The 22,634-nt window shown below is 43.2% G+C and overlaps 8 protein-coding genes across 8 annotated transcripts; 3 read left to right on the top strand and 5 right to left on the bottom strand.

The window, feature by feature from the left end:
• The first annotated feature begins 1,812 nt into the window (after window positions 1-1,812).
• LOC6590437 (maltase A1) lies at window positions 1,813-3,757 on the top strand. The gene is made up of 3 exons (XM_002015697.2): window positions 1,813-3,160; window positions 3,230-3,425; window positions 3,483-3,757. Exons 1-3 carry the CDS (start codon window positions 1,828-1,830, stop codon window positions 3,691-3,693), a joined length of 1,740 nt encoding a protein of 579 aa, XP_002015733.2. The 5' UTR covers window positions 1,813-1,827; the 3' UTR covers window positions 3,694-3,757.
• Window positions 3,758-3,974: 217 nt separating this feature from the next.
• LOC6590436 (cytochrome P450 4e2) lies at window positions 3,975-5,796 on the bottom strand. Its single transcript, XM_002015696.1, has 5 exons — window positions 5,637-5,796; window positions 5,469-5,578; window positions 5,063-5,412; window positions 4,459-5,003; window positions 3,975-4,390 (listed from the first exon to the last, which is right to left on the bottom strand). Exons 1-5 carry the CDS (start codon window positions 5,794-5,796, stop codon window positions 3,975-3,977), a joined length of 1,581 nt encoding a protein of 526 aa, XP_002015732.1.
• A 1,072-nt stretch (window positions 5,797-6,868) lies between these two features.
• LOC6590435 (cytochrome P450 4e2) lies at window positions 6,869-8,918 on the bottom strand. Its single transcript, XM_002015695.2, has 5 exons — window positions 8,759-8,918; window positions 8,449-8,558; window positions 8,035-8,384; window positions 7,371-7,915; window positions 6,869-7,313 (listed from the first exon to the last, which is right to left on the bottom strand). The coding sequence occupies exons 1-5, from the start codon at window positions 8,916-8,918 to the stop codon at window positions 6,898-6,900; spliced, it is 1,581 nt and encodes a 526-aa protein (XP_002015731.1). The 3' UTR covers window positions 6,869-6,897.
• A 579-nt stretch (window positions 8,919-9,497) lies between these two features.
• LOC6590434 (cytochrome P450 4e2) lies at window positions 9,498-11,854 on the bottom strand. The gene is made up of 5 exons (XM_002015694.2): window positions 11,667-11,854; window positions 11,029-11,138; window positions 10,614-10,963; window positions 10,010-10,554; window positions 9,498-9,951 (listed from the first exon to the last, which is right to left on the bottom strand). Exons 1-5 carry the CDS (start codon window positions 11,824-11,826, stop codon window positions 9,536-9,538), a joined length of 1,581 nt encoding a protein of 526 aa, XP_002015730.1. The 5' UTR covers window positions 11,827-11,854; the 3' UTR covers window positions 9,498-9,535.
• Window positions 11,855-13,853: 1,999 nt separating this feature from the next.
• LOC6590433 (probable cytochrome P450 4ad1) lies at window positions 13,854-17,336 on the top strand. Its single transcript, XM_002015693.2, has 9 exons — window positions 13,854-14,019; window positions 14,914-15,023; window positions 15,092-15,371; window positions 15,814-15,883; window positions 15,953-16,079; window positions 16,141-16,305; window positions 16,363-16,603; window positions 16,672-16,854; window positions 16,920-17,336. Exons 1-9 carry the CDS (start codon window positions 13,854-13,856, stop codon window positions 17,141-17,143), a joined length of 1,566 nt encoding a protein of 521 aa, XP_002015729.1. The 3' UTR covers window positions 17,144-17,336.
• Window positions 17,337-18,089: 753 nt separating this feature from the next.
• On the bottom strand, window positions 18,090-18,491 carry LOC6604259 (larval cuticle protein III/IV). The gene is made up of 2 exons (XM_002029140.1): window positions 18,480-18,491; window positions 18,090-18,416 (listed from the first exon to the last, which is right to left on the bottom strand). Exons 1-2 carry the CDS (start codon window positions 18,489-18,491, stop codon window positions 18,090-18,092), a joined length of 339 nt encoding a protein of 112 aa, XP_002029176.1.
• A 1,090-nt stretch (window positions 18,492-19,581) lies between these two features.
• Window positions 19,582-20,234, bottom strand: LOC6590432 (larval cuticle protein III/IV). The gene is made up of 2 exons (XM_002015692.2): window positions 20,105-20,234; window positions 19,582-20,036 (listed from the first exon to the last, which is right to left on the bottom strand). Exons 1-2 carry the CDS (start codon window positions 20,114-20,116, stop codon window positions 19,710-19,712), a joined length of 339 nt encoding a protein of 112 aa, XP_002015728.1. The 5' UTR covers window positions 20,117-20,234; the 3' UTR covers window positions 19,582-19,709.
• Window positions 20,235-21,330: 1,096 nt separating this feature from the next.
• Window positions 21,331-21,807, top strand: LOC6590431 (larval cuticle protein 2). The gene has a single exon (XM_026986316.1). It carries the CDS (start codon window positions 21,440-21,442, stop codon window positions 21,803-21,805), a length of 366 nt encoding a protein of 121 aa, XP_026842117.1. The 5' UTR covers window positions 21,331-21,439; the 3' UTR covers window positions 21,806-21,807.
• Window positions 21,808-22,634: the final 827 nt, after the last annotated feature.

Genomic DNA, 22,634 nt, shown 5'->3' with positions numbered 1-22,634 from the left:
ATTTGATGCACATTTCCATAGATATTTGATCATTAAACGAGGGGGAACGTTGGGAGTTGCTGCGGAGACCGCAACTCTATATTTATACCCGATACTTAGTCAGTATGGCTCTCCTCCGGCAGACGCCGCTAATATTGAACGACACGACAAAGAGTGCGTTCGAGGGAGACAGAAAATCAGTCTGAGCGTGACGTAGGGCGCTGCGTAGCCTTTGCAAATTGATTTGTTCCTTTTGGCTATAAAAATGATCTGATCTGATCCAGATTCAGCAATCTGATAGATGTGGTCATTCTCTATAATGGTTTTTAGTTTTTTAGTATCTTTAAAAATGTGGATGGCACAGATTTTCGTCTATTGGGGGAGCGGAAGTGGGCGGGCGGACTTGTAACGGTGACGGACACAGAAGTCCGGATATGTCTTTGAGTCTTTGAGCACTAGGCTCGACTCGACTATTGATGCTGATCAAGCATATATGTATATACTTTATGAGGTCGGAAACGATGCCTTCTGGACGTTGCACACATCCATTTTTACAAGAAATCTAATATACCCCTATACTCATTTTGAGTATCGGGTATAAAAATCAGTCGTTCGTTGTACTTATTCGAATAGAATAAATTTCGTTTGACACAATAATTTCACTAATCTTGGCTGGACTTGGGTACAGAGTCGCTGCCAATGCACCACCAAACAGCACAACACGGCTTGAATTCAATTAAAATTGTTCTGTGTAGCAGATACGGATTTCATTTCATTCTTGACACTATTTAATTTTCTGTCAGATTAATTTGCCAAATTAAAAACAATTACAATTTAATCAAAATTATATAGATCTGACTCATTAAGCAGCAGATTATTTTTAATTGATGGAACAGTTTTTTCCCACAATGCAGGTGCAACAGTTGTTTCAATTGCTGTATGTACAAATGAGGGGAATCTCTGATTAAATTCACAGCGTTTCAACTTTGGCATCAAGTTACTAAGCTTTATTTTAATAGGTTGATAAACTTATTTGGTTTTTAATGGTATTTTCACTAAACAAATTTTCGAATTTATGACAAGAACTACTATAAATTAGTTTACATTTCAGTTGTTGGGAAAGGTAAAGAGAAGATAATCCCCATAGATATCGTCAATATTATTCACTCAGAGTTTTGCTATTTGGTAATACATTATGCACGGGTTTGTGTAGGTCAAAAATAATATACTTCATTGAGTTTATTATCAAGTTTTTTCCAACAAATTGATCATTTATTTGTCTTCAAAAGTTCAATCAGTGATAATCACGTCAATAAAGTACGAGCATTCGAGTGAACATACTTCTTGTATGTTTATTTTGTATCACATTTTCAATGCCTCTCAGAACATTGTCATGGCTAACTGGAAAATACTTCCCCCATAGTCATTTTGTAGAAGATACGAGCTTCGAGTATTAAAGCATTTATTAAGAATTTTTGCCGCTAGGATTTCAAATGTTTTGACTGGTCGGTACCTATCAGCTGACTAATGTCCACTTCACAGAGCCACTCAAGGAGATACTACCTTGCTATATGTAGGAATATTACCAGAAATCAGAAACCATTTGAGAATTAGTTAATCGCTTTTACGTAAAATTACCTCACCTTGGAGTGCGAAAACAATGACAATTTGAGCATTTGAGTGGAAGCATGAGAACTGCGGGCACCATGAGAACCCATGCTGGGGCCGGGTGTTTGCTCAGCCATTCAAATGGCCACTTCAGTCGTGCCCGATCTCGATAGGAGCTGCCCTTATCGTCCGGTATAAAAGGCAGCTGACAGCTCTATAGTCCGAACAAAACCGAAAAAAATGCGAACGCAATCAGTTGTTGTGTTCCTGGTGCTGGCCGCTGTTGGCCTGGCCAGAGCCACCGAGTGGTGGGAGAGTGGCAACTACTACCAGATCTATCCGCGATCCTTCCGCGACTCCGATGGCGATGGCATCGGTGATCTCAATGGCGTCACCGAGAAACTGCAGTATCTCAAGGATATTGGCTTCACGGGCACCTGGCTGTCGCCTATTTTCAAATCTCCAATGGTGGACTTTGGCTATGACATCTCGGACTTTTACCAAATCCACCCCGAGTACGGAACCATGGAGGACTTTGAGCGTCTGATTGCCAAGGCCAAGGAGGTTGGCATCAAGATCATCCTGGACTTCGTGCCCAACCACTCGAGTGATCAGAGCGAGTGGTTCAAGAAGTCGGTGGACAGCGACCCCCAATACAAGGACTATTACATCTGGCACGATGGCAAGATCAACGAAGAGACCGGCGAACGGGAGCCACCCAGCAACTGGGGCTCTGAGTTCCGATACAGCGCCTGGGAGTGGAACGATGTGAGGCAGCAGTACTATCTGCACCAGTTTGCTGTCCAGCAGCCTGATCTGAACTACCGCAATCCGGTGGTAGTTGAGGAGATGAAGAACATCATTCGCTTCTGGCTGGCCAAGGGCGTCTCTGGTTTCCGCATCGATGCGGTTCCGTACCTATTTGAGGTGGATCTGGATCGCTATAACCAGTACCCCGATGAGCCGCTGACCAACGATGCTGAGGCCTGTCCTGACCCTGACGACCACTGCTACACGCAGCACATCTACACCCAGGATCTGCCTGAGACCATTGACATGGTCTATCAGTGGCGGGAGGTGGTGGACACGTTCCAGGCGGAGCACGGTGGGGATAAGCGACTGCTCCTGACCGAGGCATACACCAGCTTCGAGAACATGATGCTGTACTATGGCAATGGCGTGCGTAATGGCTCCCACATCCCCTTCAACTTTGACTTCCTCTCGAACGTCAACAACGCCTCGACGGCGGGCACGTATGTGACGCACATCAAGAAGTGGATGGATGCCATGCCAGAAGGTGTCTATGCCAACTGGGTACTTGGCAACCACGACAACAAGCGCGTGGCCTCCCGCTTCGGAGTGCAGCGCACGGACCTGATCAACATCCTACTCCAGACTTTGCCGGGACATGCGATTACCTACAACGGCGAGGAGCTGGGCATGACCGATGTGTGGATCAGCTGGGAGGATACTGTGGATCCTCCGGCCTGCAACTCCGATCCCGAGCACTACTACGATCGGTCCCGCGATCCGGCCCGCACACCTTACCAATGGGATGCTTCTTCCAAAGCAGGTGGGTTGCTCATTAGTCGGAGCTCTCCTCTGGCCAACGTTCTCTAATTTTTCTTGGGATCTTTGGCAGGCTTTACCAGCGCCGATCACACCTGGCTGCCAGTGTCCGACGACTACAAGACCAAGAATGCTCTCCAACAGTTGCGCGCTCCGCGTTCACATCTACAGATCTTCAATAAGTTGTTGCGCGTTCGCAAAGAACCGTCCTTCCGCCAGGGAGATCTGAACATTGAGGCCATCGATGATGATGTCATCATCTACTCGCGGTGAGTAACACAAAATGAACTCCAGCGCCCCCCATCACAAAAGCCTTTTTTATTTAGCCAAAAGAGCGACAGCGATCTCTATGTGATTGTCCTCAACCTGAGCGGAACGGCCAAGACCATTGACATAACCAAGTACTTCAAGTTGGGTAGCCAGGCGGAGGTTATCACCACCTCCCTGAACTCCCAGCACATCGACGGAGATGTCGTCAATCCCTCGGCGTTTGTGGCTAATCCCTACGTGGGCACAGTCCTCGTTGCTGTTAATTAAAGTTATATTTTGCAATCAAGTATTGTTCAGTGCTATTAAATTAAATAATTTTCCTCAAATTAAATTGGTTATCAATTCTCTTCCAAGGCCTAGAAGTATGCTGTTCCCGTGATTTAAGTTGAATACTACTATTAAACAATTATTTTTAAAGCTTATAATTGGTCTCTTCTAGATAAGAAGATAACAGTAATGTTAAGCATGGACCTAGGATATAAAAAATGAAAATCACAGGTCATGCAATTTATCAAGCAAAAAACTATGTTTATTGATCAACTTCTGATCTAGTTCCTCTCCCTTAATCGGATATGAAGACCGTTGATAGACTTAAGTGTGATCGCGGAAGACAGAATTGGATCGTATTTGTGTCGATATGCTTCTTTCTTAATTTTCTCCGCTGTGGGTAAGCCCATAGTAGTATTAAGATATCCGTCTTTAGACTCCAGTCCATCTACGGCGGGCAGAACCTCAAAGTTGCGCACTATCTTGGATACCACGGTCTTTATCTGCAGTATGGCGAACTTCTGGCCAATGCAGTTGCGGGGACCGGCACTGAAGGGCACGTATTCGAAGGGACCGGGTTTTTCCAGCTCAAATCGTTCGGGTCGGAATTTGTGGGGATCCTTGAACACACGATCATCGTAGCCGAGCATAATGAGTGCCAAATTTAGGGTGGTACCTTTTGGCACGAGGTCACCATCTGTAATAGTTAACATAGAGAGCAAGAGAGTTACAAAAAGGCTCCTGTTGAAAAGTTTATGCATTTACCAATTAAATGATCCTTTTCGGTATAGCGACCAATGAATGGTACGCTGGGATAGACGCGCTGGGCCTCTTTGATGAACAGATCCAAATATTTCATTTGTGCGATTTCCTGGTAGGTTGCGTCTCGACCCATTTCGGAGTCACCCATCACTTCGCGCTGTTCATCGAATAATTTTCGTTGCTCGTCTTGGTGTCTGGAGAGCAAATACATAGCGAAAGAAATTCCCGAAGTGGTCGTATCGTGGCCTGCAAATATAAATGTGGAGACTTCCTCGTACAGCTCTTGGGAAGTCAGAGGGCGACCGTCAACTGTTGCTGAGAGTAAGGTATCCAAAAATGCCATCTTCTTTCCGGAAAACTCATCGCCCTGGCTTGTTGAAGCGGTACCGTCTTTGTGGGCCTTGACGCGCTTCTCGATGACATCGTGGGTGAAGTCCCGAAGGGTCTTCAGCGTCTTACAATAGGCGGGGTAGTCGGGGGCCAATCGATAGAGCATTTGATTACGCTTCCACACACTGAAGGACCTCACGCTTACGTTTTCGCATATGCTACATGAGGACGGATCTGATGTTCAGAGAACGGAGATGCGAAGTCGTTAAATACTTACTCCCTGAATGCTTGCGCTATGTCGGACGTTCGGTTTTCCATTGCGTTAATGGACACTCCCATGGCTGTGTTGCAAATTACATCTAGGGTCAAGTAGGCGACCTGATCCTGAATATCGAAAATACTATCCCCAGCTGACACATTTTTCAGTTTCTGCACGAATTTGGTGGAATATTCGTCCATCACCTTGTGGAAGTCTTGCAGGATGTTGAAGTGGAAGGAGGGCGTAATCATCTTTCGATGCTTGTGCCACCTACTGCCCATGCTATTGACTAGGCCCAAACCCAACCATGGTTGGGTTAGAGCATAGTTATAAGCTTTTTTTATCAGGGTCTGACTGGTGAGTATATACTGTGAAGGAAAAGCAGATGCCTTATTTCCGTTAGATGTTTTCTTTAGGAACTCACCTCTATGTACTTGGGCTTTGTGACCATAATATTGGGTTTAGGTCCTATCCAGAAGCTGAAGTTATCCTTATCGTATTGGTACCACCAAGCAAATAGCTGGTCGAGAATTTCTAAGGAGAGTGTATGTCGCACTTTCATTAAATTTGCTGCTATTTATACACCACTCACCTGTAGGATTTTTACCCATCTGATGGGCATTGCCGACGATGGCCAATCGTTTGGGTCCATGGAACTTTTTCAACAATCGTCTTCGCCGGAATGTTGTCAACTCCTGGTAGAGCCACACGAGCAGCGGCAAGGCCAGAAACGCATATAACACCAGCCACATTTTCGATCCCGACAATATGCCTTTCAGTGCTCGGTAAATTAAGAATATGGCATTAGATTGTGGTCTGCGCAAGTCTTAAATAGAAGCGCAACCGACACAATTCTCATATTTTTCGTCTGTCTGTTGACAACGTCGACTAGACACCGTACGCTCATCGTGATTCGGCAGTTTGTAAGCTTTGTGTCTATAACAGTGATAAGTGTGGGGGGCGAGCACCGTCATTATGGCATTGCCATTTATGCCCGTGGGCATTTCATGATGATTCTCAGAAACTTTCTGTTTCTTCTAGAACTGGGAACTTATACATATTTGATATATCATTGGTACCTTTCACATTTAGACGTGTTTCAATTCGTGTTTGGGGAAATGCCTCTTTGATTATCCGTAGGTTGTCTTACATCATCGAGTCTGATATTTTTTTTTGGTAGTCTAGTTCTAGACTCTAAAATCGGAGCTTAGTATCGGTGGACTTACCACTTAAAATACTGTAGGTGCTTGAGAATGAATGTGTTATGTATTTACGTAAATATTTGGAGCTAAATCGTATGCTTACTTGTGTGTTGTACTGACCTGCGCAATTGAGAAGTTGTTTTTATCTGTTCTTTCATCAATCCTAAAAATATGCTGTTCCCATTAATATTGGCTCCAAGTAGTGTATCGTTCAGTTTACGGTACACTAGAAAAGAATAGAAAACTTTTTGATTCAAACTAAAAACGAGAACACAAAAGAAGAGAATAATTATATATTATTTTAACAAGTGTAACTATAAATATGCATAGTTATGTTTTATAAATTATAATTTAGCACTTTCATTTTTTTTAACAGTAATCACCCTGTTTTTAGAAATCCTCTTAAGTATGCAACATAGTCATGGTATACTATACTATGGAATACTACGGTATAGGCAGCTGTTATATATGTACATATGTATGCATGGCTATGTATTCAACCGCATCGATATCTCTTGTTCTCTACCGTCGTTCGCTCCCATACATCCACTACGCGCGAACATACACACCAACTATTTATATGAGAGCTGAGAATAGCAAGATGATTCTTTTAAATGCCAGTGCCAATACCGTTTACTTTAATATCATTGCCTAAAACCTTTCTTTGAGGCGAAGGTAAATTCCATTCTCTGACTTCAGGCTCATCGCGACTAACAGAATAGGATCGTATTTGTGTTGTTGCAAGTCGCGTTTCCTCTTCTCTGTAGGCGGCAAGCCTAGCGTTGTTCTTATGTAACCATCCTTGGAGGCAAGCTCATCCAGGGCAGGCAGCACCTCAAAGTGGCGAATAATTTTGGATACCACCGTCTTGATCTCCAGCAGAGCGAACTTCTGGCCAATACAGTTGCGGGGACCGGCACTGAAGGGCACATACTCGAAGGGACCGGGTTTCTCCTCCTCGAATCGTTGGGGTCGGAATTTATGGGGTTCCTTGAAAACACGATCATCGTAGCCGAGCATAAATATTCCCATATGGAGTGTGGTACCCTTAGGCACGAGGTCTCCGTCTACAAAAAGGAATTACAGAATTATCCAAGTTCATTTTTTTAAAGTGAGCTATTAACCAATCACATAGTCCTTCTCGGTATAACGACCGACGAATGGAACACTGGGATAAACGCGCTGGGCCTCCTTGATAAATAGATCCAAATATTTCATTTCAGAGATTTCCTGGAAGGTTGCTTCACGATCCAGTCCGGAATCACCCATCACCTCGCGCTGCTCTTCGAATAATTTTCGCTGCTCATCTTGGTGTCTGGAGACCAAATATAAGGCAAATGAAATTGCCGAAGTGGTCGTATCGTGGCCTGCAAATATAAATGTGGAGACTTCCTCGTAAAGCTCTTGGGAAGTCAGAGGGCGACCGTCAACTGTTGCTGAGAGTAACGTGTCGAGGAATACCATCTTTTTCCGTGAAAACTCATCGCCGTGGCTGGCTAAAACGGTACCCTCTTTGTGGGCATTCAAGCGCTTCTCGATGACGTCGTGGGTAAAGTCCTGCAGGGTCTTCAACGTCTTACAATAGGCGGGGTAGTCGGAAGCAAATTGATATAGCGTTGGATTTCGCTTCCAAGAACTAAATGTTCTTACTTTTATGTTGTAACACATGCTATATAATATAAAGAGAAGCTGCTTTTAAGATACATTCAAATTTAGGTCAAGATGTGAAGATTTGTAAAAATGCCGTGGCTTCACTATCGAAATTGCCGCAATGCACCCAATACGTACTCTTTGAAAGCTTGTACTAATTCCGAGTCTTGGTTTTCCATTGCATTTATGGATACTCCCATGGCTGTCTCGCAAATTATATCCAGAGTCAAGAAATGGGCCTGCTCCTGAAAGTCAAAAATGCTGCCCCCACCCGACACGTTTTTCAGGTGCTTGATGAACTTTGTCGATTTCTCATTCATCACTTCGTGAAAGTCCTGCAGGACATTGAAGTGGAAGGAGGGCGTAATCATCTTTCGATGCTTGTGCCATTTGCTGCCGGTGCTGGTGAGGAGGCCCAAGCCCAGCCAGGGCTGCATGAGGCTATAGACTTCAGCTTTCGATATTAGTGTCTGACTGCTTAGTATGAACTAGCGAGGAAAACAAAATAAACCAACTAATATAAGCTATAAAATGTGTATGTCGCTTAATTACCTCGAAGTACTTGGTTCTGGTGACCATTAAATTCGGGTAGTAGCCGATCCAGTAGCGAAAGTTATCCTTGTCATGCTGATACCACCATTCAAACATTTGGCCAAGAATCTCTGTAAAGTTGAGAGAACAAACTTATTCTTAATCGGATCAAATACAGTATATTTCAAGCATCTTATCTGATAAGAAGGTTTCAAAGGTGCTCACCCACAACAAGCAGATCAAAGTCTTCTTGTTATCGTTGCACAAAGTTTCTACGTTATCGAGAGACCAAGGACCATGTACTCTCTAAACTCCATTTCCGCTCACCCACCTGGAGGAGTCCTACCCAGCTGATGGGCATTGCCAACGACAGGCAAGACCTTCGGCCCCTTGAACTTGTTCAGTACTCTTCGTCTCCGAAGTGACTTTAGCTCCAAATAGGCCAGCCAAAGGAGCGGAAGCGCCAGGACCAAATACAACGCAAACCACATTTCCGATCCGACCAGCACAACCGAACAGCGCACGAAACTCTGCGATTATGAGTGGCCATCTGGCCAGCAATAGCGATGGCACTGAAGTACCCGAACCGAGCCGAATGGTTTAAGTTATCATCCGATCATGTCCGATAAGACGGTAAATATATATATCAAGAAGCTATGCCTTATCTTTACACCAAAAAGCTATAACTTAAACTAACGAACCTTCTTTTTTTCTTATATGTATCTATAATATATCTATACTCGTATCTTCCTTCGTTGACAATCACTTTCACAATTATATGCAAGACAATGAAAACCTACCTAAATTATCGACCATAAAGTTCTCTCTGTTTATCTCTAGCGACTGAGCTTTAGATAAGTGTGGACTAGGTCAGGTTGTTTTTAACAGCTGAGTGACTAGGGAAGTGATCTTCCAAGTTTTTCTACTTGCTTATGTGAAAGCCGTAAGCCCAAGCGTATGCCACGCAATCTTTTCTTTGGAGTTTAGCAATTATTGAGCTTCTTGGACTCTCGACTTAGACTGATCTGCGGAACATGAATTTTATTAAATAAGCAAAACGAATTAGGATATAATATTCAACAATAACGTTTATTCTAACCCGTAGAGACTAGTGCCTTTCCTTAAGGCGTATAAAGAGACCATTCTCGGCCTTCAGGGTCAAAACAGCAGAGAGAAGAGGATCGTATTTGTGGCGAAGCAAGTCGCGCTTCTTCCTTTCTTCAGGCGGATATCCTAGGCTAGTACTTATGTAACCATCCTTGGAGGCAAGCTCATCCAGGGCAGGCAGCACCTCAAAGTGGCGAATAATTTTGGACACCACCGTCTTGATCTCCAGCAGAGCGAACTTCTGGCCAATGCAGTTGCGGGGACCGGCACTGAAGGGCACATACTCGAAGGGACCGGGTTTCTCCAGCTCAAATCGTTCGGGACGGAACTTGTGCGGGTCCTTGAACACACGATCGTTGTAGCCAAGCATGACGAGTGCCAAATTAAGGGTGGTACCTTTCGGCACAAGATCGCCCTCTGCAGGATGAAGAGAAAAGTTATCAAACGGTTTATTTCGAGACCGCCAATAAGCTACCAATAATGTAGTCCTTCTCAGTATAGCGACCAATAAATGGTACGCTGGGATACACGCGCTGTGCCTCCTTGATGAACAGATCCAAATATTTCATTTCAGAGATTTCCTGGAAGGTTGCATCACGATCCATTCCGGAGTCACCCATCACTTCGCGCTGTTCATCGAATAGTTTTCGTTGCTCGTCTTGGTGCCTGGAGAGCAAAAAAACAGCAAAGGACACTCCCGAAGTGGTTGTGTCGTGTCCTTCAAACATGAAAGTAGAGACTTCTTCGTAAAGCTCCTGAGTCGTAAGCGGGCGACCGTCGATCGTGGATGACAGCAAGGTGTCAAGGAAGGCCATTTTCTTGCGAGAGAACTCATCACCTTGACTTGCCGAAACGGTTCCGTCTTTGTGGGCGTTGATACGCTTCTCGATGATATTGTTGGTAAAGTCCTGCAGGGTCTTCAGAGTCTTGCAATAGGCTGGATAGTCGGGAGCCAAGCGAAAGAACAGGTCATTACGTTTGAACGGATGAAAGGCTCTCATGTTGATGCAGTAGCACATGCTATACGAGAGAAGGCCAGCTGTCAACAGAATTCATAAGTCAATACTGTCAATACTTACTCCTTGAAAGCTTGAACAATGGAGGAGCTGCGATTTTCCATTGCGTTCACGGACACTCCCATGGCAGTGTCGCAAATGACATCCAGAGTCAAGTAATGGGTCTCGTTCTGAAAGTCAAAAATACTGTCGCCGGCTGCCACTTCCTTCAGCTGCTTGATGAACTTTGTAGAGTTTTCGTTCATCACTTCGTGAAAGTCCTGCAGGATGTTGAAGTGAAAGGAGGGCGTAATCATCTTTCGATGCTTGTGCCATTTGCTGCCCGTGCTGGTAAGCAAGCCAAGCCCCAGCCATGGATGGGTAAGGTTATAGATATCGGACTTGGTAATCAGTGTCTGACTGCTGAGTATGAACTGGAGAAGGCAAAAACAGAATAATTCTGGGAGATTTTCGATGGAGAGTTGGTTGTACTGCTTACCTCCAAGTACTTGTGATTGGTGATGATCAAATTGGAGTAAGATCCTATCCAAAAGCGAAAGTTATCTTTGCCATACTGATGCCACCAAGAGAATACCTGGTCGAGAATCTCTATAGGGTGAACAGAACAAACTCATTGTTAGTCGGAGCACAGGCAACACATTTCAATGGGGTGCGCAGTTCACATTCAGATTCTAAAGGCTTTCAATGTTTGTACATATGTATGTACGATTGAGAACGAGTTTTTCATTTAGATTGACACGCAATGATCTGTCGAAAATTTTCACATGAAATCGCAGTTAATTTCGACTGTATCACACGTAGTTTTAGTTTAAGTAAACACTCTGACCAAAGTCTCAATGCTATCTTCACAGGAGATTGTCTGGTGAGCAAAGCAACTAAAGAGCATGTATGTACATATGTTTATGGATGTTCGAGTACATGGGGCATAGGCTTATCAGCTGCTATGCACTGTTTCTGTTTTTATAGTTGTTGTTTGGCCGCAAACAACCCAACTGGAATAGCACTGCCGCTGAGAAAATTACAAATGCAGTCATCAGTCACAACGCTATTCGAGACGGGTTGTTTCAGTCGTACTCCGATTCAGGAGACAAGGAGATTCGATGGACCAGCACACACCTGTGGGATTCTTGCCGGCCTGGTGGGCATTGCCCACGATTGGTAACCGGCTCGGACCCTTGAATTTATTCAGAGCTCTTCTGCGCCGAAACGTGCTCAGCTCCAGATAGGCCACTAAAAGCAGGGGAAGCGCCAGAAACAAATACAACACGAACCACATTTTCGATCGCGACTCTGTCAACCTCTCCGTTCGCGGGGGACTACGAAAATGGGAGTGTAATATGGTCGGCTCTGGCTTTAAATACTAATAATGATAGCGTTCGACTCCTCAATCCGCACGCTCTCCCGCCGCTCTCTCTTTATCACTCTCTATATCGCAGGGCAGCTGCCAAATCTTGGAGTAACTCGCTGCCTTCATATGTATGAATACACATTCACATAAACATACATATATAAGTATTTTGATGCGTTCAGCGTGACTCGGCATTTACCAATTCAAGTTTTTGACTATTTTGACCAACATTAGTTTATAACGGAGCTGAAGTTGGTAAGAGAGCGCAGTCATTGTGAAAAGCACTATACCGATTCTACACAAAGTTCCTTTGTTTTTATTATCGCACAAGAAATTCCATCCACTCTACCATCCACTCTACTTACTACGGTTCGGCATATCCACTTATGATTATTTCTCTGTTTATTTGAGAAAGAGAGGAAAACACACCCGAAAAAGGTAAACAAATGTCTGGTACATATGCACATATGTACATGCGTGCATGCCTAATTTGGAGCCAGAGAGAGTTGAGTTGGTTAATAAAAAGAGAACGAGAAATCGGAAATTAATGAAAGAGTTTTGTTCTACATGTCAATGTTGAAGCATAGTTTTGCCACATTCAGCTATGCCCAAAAGTATGCCCTTTAACGGAGCGTCCAACCTAACAGCCGAATGAATGCCATGTTCAATTGAAACCTTTTTATACCCGATACTCAAAATGAGTATTGGGGTATATTAGATTTATGGTAAAAGTGGATATGTGTAACGTCCAGAAGGAATCGTTTCCGACCCCACAAAGTATATATATTCTTGATCGGCATCAATAGCCGAGTCAATTGAGCCCTGTCTGGCTGTCCGTCTGTCCGTCCCTATTAGCGCCTAGTGCTCAAAGACTATAAGAGCTAGAGCAACGATGTTTTGGATCCAGACTTCTGTGATATGTCACTGCTACAAGAAAATTTCAAAACTTCGCCCCGCCCACTTCCACCCCCACAAAGGACAAAAATCTGTGGCATCCACAATTTTAAAGATACGAGAAAACCAAAAACGCAGAATCATAATTAATGACAATATCTATCAGATTGCTGAATCTGGATCAGATCATTTTTATAGCCAAAAGGAACAAATCAATTTGTAGTGGCTACGCAGCGACCGACGTCACGCTCAGACTGATTTTCTGTCTCTCTCGAACGCACTCTTTGTCGTTTCGTTCAATATTAGCGGCGTCTGCCGGAGGCGAGCTGTAGAGTTGCGGTCTCCGCAGCAACTCCCAACGTTCCCCCTCGTTTCGTTTTAGAATAGTTCTTAAATAATTTAGTAAAATTGGTAAAATTTGACAATTTTGTAGTAAATAAATCAATTTATTGTATACAATTACTCGTATTTGTTCTTCGAAAATCTCCTTGTAAAAAAGTATTTTCTGTGCCAATACTTCAGGTTCGTGTTTGCTTGTAGAAATCATTAATATTTGTTTAATTAAATCAATAATAGCTATTTCCTCTGACTGTGTTAGTCATACCAACACCCTTTCTTTTCTGTTTCTCAAACAAACACATACTCGTAGTAATATCAGTTGATTAACAGAACAAATAGAACAACCTTTAGACCCACGCGTCATTACCGCACAGTAAAGTGAGTCAAGTTCTTTACCTTGGCTAGGCCAGAACTAGTGTAATTCGATTCACCAATTACCGAAAGGGGCATGTCATAAAGAACTACCATGTTAATTGAGAGATTGATAGTGTTATTTGAAGCGTTTGCCGAAAAGCAATTGCTGACTACCAGAAAACAGCACAGACAAACACACCCACGCACACGCACACAAACTAGTTGGCTGAAGAAAGTTAAGGTAAGATAAGCTATCGATGGGGTTATCGGTGGGAAACATTTGTCACCTCCATAGTACGTATAGTCAGACCTCGAAGTAGAACAAACAGTTTGAAAGTAATAGCCGAGGAGCACAGTTAATCGGGATCATGTTTTTGATTGCAATTGCCATAATTTTGGCCACCATTTTGGTGTTCAAAGGTGTCAAGATATTCAACTACATAGACCACATGGCTGGCATTATGGAAATGATACCAGGACCAACGCCCTACCCCTTTGTGGGCAATATATTTCAGTTCGGTCTGAAGCCAGCGGGTGAGTACCATTCCATCCGCCTGCCTATATTTATGTACTCTTGAAGGTTCGTTGGATAATAGCTTTTTCTGATCGAATTTAACATGTGCTGAGATGGGAATTGTGCATTTTATTCATAAAAAGTGCATTCGATTTCTTCCGGGACTGGGATGTACGCTTCGCTTTTAGCTTAACGATTTGTTTTTGATTTTCTCGCAGTATTGTATGTTGTCGTACTTGTTGCAATTTTCATCAAGTTCTCGGCGCTTTTCCCAAGTGCTTTTCCACGGCACAGCTGAATAATTCGGTATTGTTTTCCCTTTGCCATGCACGTGCCTAAAGCAATCATTCCAAATGCACAATGGCCTGGGGCTTGCACAGAGAATGGATGCTGCACATCAACTGATAGTTTTGCATGGTCGGATGGTTGCTTCCCGGCAGAGCCTGTTGTCCATTGTTGCCAGCCAGCTTAGACTGCTCTTCAATTGGATTCGCCTCCTCAAATGCATGAACCGTGAAGAAAAGTGAAAAGCGAGTATATTCACCGGTTGAGGCTCAACTTCAATCATTTGCCAGTGCACTTTTTGATGCATTTAATGAGCTCCAACCATTCCATAGCGACTTCCATTTATAACCATATCTTATTTTGGGGCTCAAACTTAATCAGGGAGACTTGAGGTTGCCCAAACCCACAGGCTGCATTCACATGTTGGCATTCACATTTCGTTTCGAACATTGGGATATGGGTTCACCAATGCCGCAGTCAAGTGACAGCTACCTGAAATGTACATATATGTGGATGCAGATGTACAAATCCAGACTACAATCTCAAGTGTAGATTCCACAACAGACTTGTGATGGAAAATTAAACTTTTTAGTGCCTAACATTCTGGCTTCATGTTACTTTTTCCACAGAGTATCCGAAAAAGGTTTTGCAGTATTGTCGGAAATATGATTTTCAGGGATTTCGTTCATTGGTCTTCCTGCAGTATCACATGATGCTTAGTGATCCAGCGGAAATTCAGGTGAGTACCCACTCCAACACACACTCGCACTCCACATTTACGAGTATGGCATTGTGTTCGACTTGCAGAACATTTTGTCGAGTTCATCTCTGCTGTACAAGGAGCACTTATACTCCTTTTTACGACCCTGGCTTGGCGATGGCCTCCTAACCAGTTCCGGTGCCCGTTGGCTGAAGCATCAAAAGCTCTATATGCCGGCCTTTGAACGGTCGGCCATTGAGGGCTATCTGCGTGTGGTTCATCGAACAGGCGGCAAATTTGTGCAGAAGCTCAATGAACTGACAGAGACGCTGGAGATTTTCGACGCCCAGGAGCTGGTGGCCAAATGTACTCTGGATATTGTGTGTGGTAAGTGAAGGATTCGCTTTCGAACAGAGCAGAGCAGCGCGACCCATGGAAAACTTTGCACATTTGTCATGTCGGAGTTTTCTGGGGCAGAGCCTCGCTCTCCTGCGTTTGGGCGCTCCGCTCGTTTATTTTTTTTTGTAATTTATTATGAACGTTTTACAAAGAAGATTTATTGCATAGAAAATGGCTACAAGTGCCGCAGATTGTAGGAAAAAGTTTTGGCCGCTCGCAAAACCTGCGGTTGAGGTACATTCCCTTTTCCTCTCCACAATACGAAACATTTTGATATTCTACGGTTAAGATGGTTTTTGAAATATTCCTCGACTAACTGGGAGTAATTTATTAACCATTTTGAAGTTTCGTCTAGCTTCGTTTAGCCTCTACTTGACCATAATCAAGCCTTAAGTTCTGCCTTTTCTGTTCCCTCTGTTCTTTTACTCAGAGAACGCCACTGGTCTGGTCAGCAACTCACTCAACGATGAGCCGTCCGATTTGCATGGGGCCATCAAGGAGTAAGTATAATCTCTGTCAGGTCATCCGCCGAGAGTCGAGTCCCTTTTACAGTCCTTACTCATCCCTAGTCTCTGCGATGTCGTCCAGGAGCGCACCTTCAGCATCGTGAAGCGTTTCGATGCCCTCTTCCGCCTCACGTCGTACTACATGAAGCAGCGAAGAGCACTGTCTCTGCTCCGCAGGGAAATCTACCGAGTAAGTACCTCAGTACAAGGGATTGCCTGGGCGTGCTTTAATATTCAATATTTTCCTTTAGATTATCACGCAGCGACGCCAACAACTGGCGGATGAGAACACTTGTGGGGAAAGGACCAAGCAAATCAATAAACCATTCCTTGATGTCCTCCTGGCTGCTAAGCTAGACGGGCGTGCCCTTAAGGAACGAGAGATTATAGAGGAAATATCCACATTTATATTTGCAGTAAGTGCTCCAAGCCAAGTGATCTTCAGTTTCGATAAATGGTTTTCATTGATATAGGGTCACGATCCAGTTGCTGCCGCCATTTCCTTCACCCTGTACACACTCTCCCGGCACACGGAAATTCAGCAAAGAGTTTTCGAGGAGCAGCAGCGCATCTTTGGCCAGGATCTCACGGCAGAAGCGGATATAGGCAGGCTGGATCAGATGCGCTACCTGGAGCTGGTCATACGCGAGACACTGCGTCTGTACCCGTCCGTCCCGCTGATAGCGAGAACCAACCGCAAACCCATCGATATCAGTGAGTAGTTAGACATGGAATCAAAGTCCTATGGAGAAACATTTCAGTCTACATTCCCCCACTTGCAGACGGCACAAAGGTGGCGAAACGCACCACGGTCATTATGTGTCTGATTGCCATGGGTTACAATGAGAAGTACTTCGAGGAGCCGTGCGTCTTCCGTCCAGAGAGATTCGAGACTGCAGGCGCAGATGTCGGCATCGAAGCCTTCAAGAGTGTCCCCTTCAGTGCTGGGCCCAGGCGTTGCATTGGTAGGGTCTCTTCCTAAGAACCAACCTTATCAACTGACTAACTCAATCATTTGTCCGTTTTTTAGCCGAAAAGTTTGCCATGTATCAGTTGAAGGCCCTGCTATCTCAGTTGGTGCGCAACTTCGAGATCCTGCCCCCTGTAAATGGCTTGTCTTCCGGCATCAACGATCACTCCCAGGTAGAGTGTGTTCCCCAGAGCGAGTACGATCCAGTGCTGAATATTCGGGTGACTCTCAAGTCGGAGAATGGCATACAAATCAGGCTGGGCAAACGAGCATTTGTGGAGTGATTTAACCCAAAGCGTTATAGACTAAAAATTTAAATTATATCCATACTGAAAATGTCAATGCCAATGTATCCCGGTTTGGTCTACAGACTTAGTCTATTCTCAGACATTGCAAACCATTGTTTGCACCATCAAAGTTAACTTGGAAAATATTTCATTTTGATTAGCACTCCATTAAATAGTCGCTGCTAATGAATATTCATTTGGAGGTTTGGCAGTTTCGTTTTATATTTTTGTTTTATTGCATAATTCACACAACCTACATACATACATATGTGCATAAAGGTATTTGATAATCCCAAAGACAGCATTCCAGTTCATAAAATAAACCACAGAACAGCACCATCTTGGCTGACCTTTACTTGGGTCGGTTGGAGTGTGGCACATCATTATCAGACTTAAAATCGGAATCTTCTGGAATCATTCTTCAATGATTCAATGAAGTCCACTTATCTAAAATTCGACATATATTAGATAAATTCCTTCAGGCACCCCAATAGCGACAGGTTACTTTACCCCTTAGACAGTCATAACATACTCGTATTTACGATTCTGGTTTTGTCACCTCGAAGCGAATCTAATTGAATCTAAATGTATCAGACAGCCAGATTGGTCAAGACAAAGGGGAACACTTGAAACTCCTAACCCAAGTAAAATAGAAATGTCTAGGAATCTGAAATCTTCAATTATTACCAGAATATTTTAGTTATAATGCTTTCAGATTCACCGGAATTACATCCACGGGGTGTGTGTAATAACAGCCGTGGGCAAAACCTTTAAAGCTATTTTTGTTTGATATATCACCTTGAATAATTATATTTGAGCTTAGATAATTGTATTTATTTTTACATCATGCTGTTCAGAACCTAACTAAGAAGCAGCAACTAAGAAAATTCCGAGTCCAAACTTGCTGTTCCGAAACGTTCCGAAGTCATAGTCGAGTATGCGCCTATTCCTTGCTGGGGTGGGCCTGGATCCAGGCCAGAGACTTCAGGATGGCCTCTGGGATTGGTGGGGCGACGGGCAGAAGATCGCTAGAGGGCTGGTAGCCATTCTCATCGGCCTTGTAGGCGACGCGAACGTGGACACCCTCGGGGGAGACCCACTCGAAGACGCCATCAATGTTGCCGTGCACATCGCCGCTGGCCTGGGAGGCAGAGCCGTCGCTCAGGGACACCACTGTCTTAAAGCCATCGGGATTCACCTCATTGACCAGCTCCTTGACCTCGGCATTCTCGTTGGCGGCCACAAGGGCGGCAAGGGCGCAGACAAGTAGCTGCAAGGGTTGATTATTATTACCTGGTCCTATGTAACGCTATCCAGGCTTGGAGATACTTACGATCTTGAACATTTTGATTTGGACTCTGATTTGATTGTCTGACTAGAGAACTTGTGAGACTGATGCCAAAATAAATGCGATTATCGCTTTTATACGCTAAAGTCAACCTTCAAGCTCGAGCTCGAGGCTGATGCAACCCGTTTTCAATTAACATTTCGGTTTCGTTTTCCATAATCTTTACCAGATCATCCTATGTGTAGAGTTTGGACGATTAGGACAATAAAAACTGTGTGCTGCACTTTTTTGTACTCTTCTATGCAAATTAGCTCCATTATTATTCTGAAAATATTATCTGAGCTGGTTCTGTGATCCATTTAAGGCGACTTCCAGTGGCAGTTTAGATATTTCGTTGATTATAATCCGCCGCATAATTATCCAGACTATAACGGAAATTCTAAGCAAGCTCGTGCAGACAGTAATTAATTCATAAGAAAGTCAATATTCCAGTTTAGAATTGTAGCATGCTCGATCTAGTTGTTGCGTCAGATTTCACATATACTTTATAATATACCTAAAATTTTTACTCAAAATGAATTTGAAAAACCTCTCCATAGCATATTTTTTGGAGCTCTTTTAATTTTCGACGGTAGGTTTAGAAAATATATGTTCAAAACTTTTAAAATGTCTTCAAATATACAAAATTAGTGCACTTCACCCGTTTTTCTACTTTTGACAAATGTACTTTTTATCAATTTCGAGCTTTAAATTAAGCAATATTGAAATATCATTATTTAATCATCATTATTAATAATAGGTATTCCCGAAATTTTGCAAACTAAGAATCGCCTGGACTATAAATCGATTAACGATTGATCGTTGGACAAAGTCAGAAATGCTTTTGGGACTCTAAAACATTATCCTACCAAACATACCATGTTGTATATGGCTAAGTCGTTGACAACTACTTAAAATTTTTACTTTGCTATATACTTAGTATAATGGTATGTTTTACAGTTTTACGTAAAGCAACGTGCATACGTTTATGGTAGCATAATCTGAGAAAGACTTAGAATTCCTGTGGTCCATTTATTATTACCTAAATTGTTTCCTTAATTTTTGCCTCCAATAAAGTTTCATTCTATTTAAAAATTTATTTCGATTGTTTTCTTTAGAAAATATTATTTATTTTCAGTGTGCTGTTCATATTCTAAGTTGTATGCAGTGAGTCGGGATAATCCAAGCCCAGACTTTCTGCTTCGAGTCAAAGTGATGTCCTTGTCGATGATGTGCCTATTCCTTGCTGGGGTGGGCCTGGATCCAGGCCAGAGACTTCAGGATGGCCTCTGGGATTGGTGGGGCGACGGGCAGAAGATCGCTAGAGGGCTGGTAGCCATTCTCATCGGCCTTGTAGGCGACGCGAACGTGGACACCCTCGGGGGAGACCCACTCGAAGACGCCATCAATGTTTCCGTGCACATCGCCGCTGGCCTGGGAGGCAGAGCCGTCGCTCAGGGACACCACTGTCTTGAAGCCATCGGGATTCACCTCATTGATCAGCTCCTTGACCTCGGCATTCTCGTTGGCGGCCACAAGGGCGGCAAGGGCGCAGACAAGCAGCTGTAAGGGATATCCGTTATTCGAATTGTAGATGATCCAAAAGCGCTGGTGGGAACGGGAATACTTACGATCTTGAACATTTTGATTTTGTTTCAGGCAATAGAACTTGTGAGACTGATGATGATCTGGGACCAAGCATCGCTTTTTATAGGCCGAAATCAAGCCGCGGAACTCGAAGCTGATGCAACCCGTTTTAAATTAGCATTTATTCTTAGCATAAGCGGTGCCCGCCCATATGGACTGAAGTATCATATGCAAATCTTCCTGATGTTTAATCGTATTCTAAAATCATTCTCCATCCACGTGATGTGCAATGTCCAGGAGAGCGAGCGCATTAGCAAGCTCCATGTTTAATCATCTGAAATATAAGCTTGAATCGAACGGAAACAGTCTTTTTCTATGACATACGTGCATTTAAAAAATGTTCTATTGAATATGGTTTCATTGATATAGATATGCTTTTTTAAAAATTAATTAAAGATCCGAATCAAAATTTCTCTTTAATGTAGTTGCGTAGCATATTTTTCGGGGTCTTCGAAACCTTAATTCGAGTATGAAATCATGACAACTCTGTCAGAAAGCTGCATTTTTTTTAAAGTTAAAAGCTATTAGGTGTGTTTCAGAAATGTTTGATACTCTGAAAATTAAATTGGGAGATTACTTGTTTCATTTGGTCTGATTATGAATAGAGGGAGGAACTCTTCCGTACTTCTATGTTTGCTATAAAAGTATATACATATACGAATCAAAAGTCTTTACTAGCTAGGAGAACGAGTTTTTTTCAGGATTTAGTCCATTTCTCGTGTTAGGAAATCATTTTAGGTGACAAATATTATGACTTATTGGACTTACGTTTCCAGGTCCTCATAATTGATTTTTACGGTTTAGGGTTGTTCGGAAAGATAAGCAAATGTCCTCCCAATGTACCTTGAAAGGCTTATACCATTAGTTATAAGTAAGTTTATACCCAATTGACAAGTTCTCTAGTTCAAGGACAGAACACAGGTTACTGTACTGCACCTTCCGTGCATTATCGCTATTAAAGCATGTCTCATTTTATGTTCTATTCAGAAGCTTAATACCAGTTTTTTGACATTTGTTTCGCTGTTGTCGAGAGGAGAATTTATTGGCGCAGTATTGGCTAGCTTTATGGATATATCCGCCATCGAAGCCCGAAATAAAAAGCTTTGCTCGAGTAATTCGTTGTGAGAAACAAATGGATTAAGAATCATATATAAAGACTGTGCTCGAACAGAGTTAGTTATCAGTCAACGTTCGTTCACGGAAAGACAGAAATCAAGGATCAAAAATGTTCAAGTTTGTAAGTTGCTCAAATGATTACTTTTGGACTCAAAGACTCAACTACTCACGGATCCCTTACTTACATATTGGCCGTTTAGGTAATGGTCTTCGCAGTTTTGGGATTGGCAGCCGCCGTTGCTCCCGTTTCCCGCTCGGACGATGTCCACGCCGAGGTCAAGGTCCTCAGCTCGGACGTTCGGGCCGATGGCTTCGACACCGATCTCGTGGTTGATAACAGCATTCAGCAAGCCGCCAGCGGTGACATCCATGGAAATGCCCACGGTAGCTTCAGCTGGATCTCGCCAGAGGGCGAGCACGTTGATATCAAGTATGTGGCCGACGAAAATGGCTACCAGCCCGTGGGTGCCGTGCTCCCCACGCCACCACCAATTCCAGAGGCTATTGTCCGTGCCCTTGCCTGGCTGGAGGCTCACCCCCAAGCTCCGGAGCACGGAGTTCATCATTAAGGCTACCGCTGGATATGGATCGATTAACGGACTGTCCTATGGATGCATATCTCCCTAGTTGTGTAGCCGTACTACTTGATTTCCAGAAAAATACATGCATATGCTTAAAGCAGTAAAAAAACAATTCATAGTCTTCTTTAAATTAGCAAAACCGAACGGGACGTTCAGTACTATAGATGCGGTTTTATGATTTAATTAAGTAATTACACGTAATCGCTGGAACTGATATTGGCGCCGGATGCCGCATGCTCTCTCTCTCTCTCTCTGTCATTTGATTAAGGCGTTTAAAGGGCAGTTGCACTAAGTTTGAAACTTACTATTTACCTACTACTACTATTAATTAGTACAGTTGACTACGGATTGGAGCTCAATTTGACAAGCCCAATAGGTCATAGAACTGTATTACTCCTGGCGGATTTTCTAGCAAGGAATTTTACAAATAAAAACGTAACTTATCCAAAAATAAGTAGCCAATACTAGGTTCTGTGCCAACAGCTTATACAACTCGTTCGGATAAAGGATTCTATGGATTTGCTACCTCCTAGGCCCATAGCTCAAGAAAATATTCCCCGATTTCAGTATATTTAGTCTAGTAACTGTGCGTTAATTAATTGAATGTTTAATTGTATGAAGAACTAAGCAACAAATAAATGTTTTCGTATCGTAACGTGCTATAATTTTAAATGCCAATGAATTTGGCTCATTTTGATGAGCTTCAAACTTCTTGTATTTTGTAGATTCGATGAACGCTCAAATATATTATAAGCTTAAGGTCCATAGACCGATTGTTTCTATGGAAACTATATAAAATATGACACTTTTTTGTAAG

The sequence above is a fragment of the Drosophila persimilis genome, unplaced genomic scaffold (assembly GCF_003286085.1).
Source record: "Drosophila persimilis strain 14011-0111.01,24,50 unplaced genomic scaffold, DperRS2 tig00000002-arrow-pilon, whole genome shotgun sequence".
Taxonomy (NCBI): domain Eukaryota; kingdom Metazoa; phylum Arthropoda; class Insecta; order Diptera; family Drosophilidae; genus Drosophila; species Drosophila persimilis.
The sequence above is the reverse complement of the archived record's forward strand: the minus strand, read 5'-3'. Positions and strand labels throughout refer to the sequence as shown.

Coding starts and splice junctions, on each gene's coding strand:
- LOC6590431 (XM_026986316.1), top strand. CDS start 21,440: ATGGTCTTCGCAGTTTTGGGATTGGCAGCCGCCGTTGCTCCCGTTTCC.
- LOC6590435 (XM_002015695.2), bottom strand. CDS start 8,918: ATGTGGTTTGCGTTGTATTTGGTCCTGGCGCTTCCGCTCCTTTGGCTG. Junction 8,559..8,758: donor GCTGGGTAGGACTCCTCCAG/GTGGGTGAGCGG, acceptor TCAACTTTACAG/AGATTCTTGGCCAAATGTTT. Junction 7,916..8,034: donor TTAGTACAAGCTTTCAAAGA/GTACGTATTGGG, acceptor TATATTATATAG/CATGTGTTACAACATAAAAG.
- LOC6590434 (XM_002015694.2), bottom strand. CDS start 11,826: ATGTGGTTCGTGTTGTATTTGTTTCTGGCGCTTCCCCTGCTTTTAGTG. Junction 10,964..11,028: donor CCAATCACAAGTACTTGGAG/GTAAGCAGTACA, acceptor TGCCTTCTCCAG/TTCATACTCAGCAGTCAGAC. Junction 10,555..10,613: donor ATTGTTCAAGCTTTCAAGGA/GTAAGTATTGAC, acceptor TCTCTCGTATAG/CATGTGCTACTGCATCAACA.
- LOC6590433 (XM_002015693.2), top strand. CDS start 13,854: ATGTTTTTGATTGCAATTGCCATAATTTTGGCCACCATTTTGGTGTTC. Junction 15,884..15,952: donor TTGCATGGGGCCATCAAGGA/GTAAGTATAATC, acceptor ACTCATCCCTAG/TCTCTGCGATGTCGTCCAGG. Junction 16,080..16,140: donor TCCGCAGGGAAATCTACCGA/GTAAGTACCTCA, acceptor ATTTTCCTTTAG/ATTATCACGCAGCGACGCCA.
- LOC6590436 (XM_002015696.1), bottom strand. CDS start 5,796: ATGTGGCTGGTGTTATATGCGTTTCTGGCCTTGCCGCTGCTCGTGTGG. Junction 5,004..5,062: donor ATAGCGCAAGCATTCAGGGA/GTAAGTATTTAA, acceptor GTCCTCATGTAG/CATATGCGAAAACGTAAGCG. Junction 4,391..4,458: donor CGAAAAGGATCATTTAATTG/GTAAATGCATAA, acceptor TAACTATTACAG/ATGGTGACCTCGTGCCAAAA.
- LOC6590437 (XM_002015697.2), top strand. CDS start 1,828: ATGCGAACGCAATCAGTTGTTGTGTTCCTGGTGCTGGCCGCTGTTGGC. Junction 3,161..3,229: donor GGATGCTTCTTCCAAAGCAG/GTGGGTTGCTCA, acceptor GATCTTTGGCAG/GCTTTACCAGCGCCGATCAC. Junction 3,426..3,482: donor GATGTCATCATCTACTCGCG/GTGAGTAACACA, acceptor TTTTTTATTTAG/CCAAAAGAGCGACAGCGATC.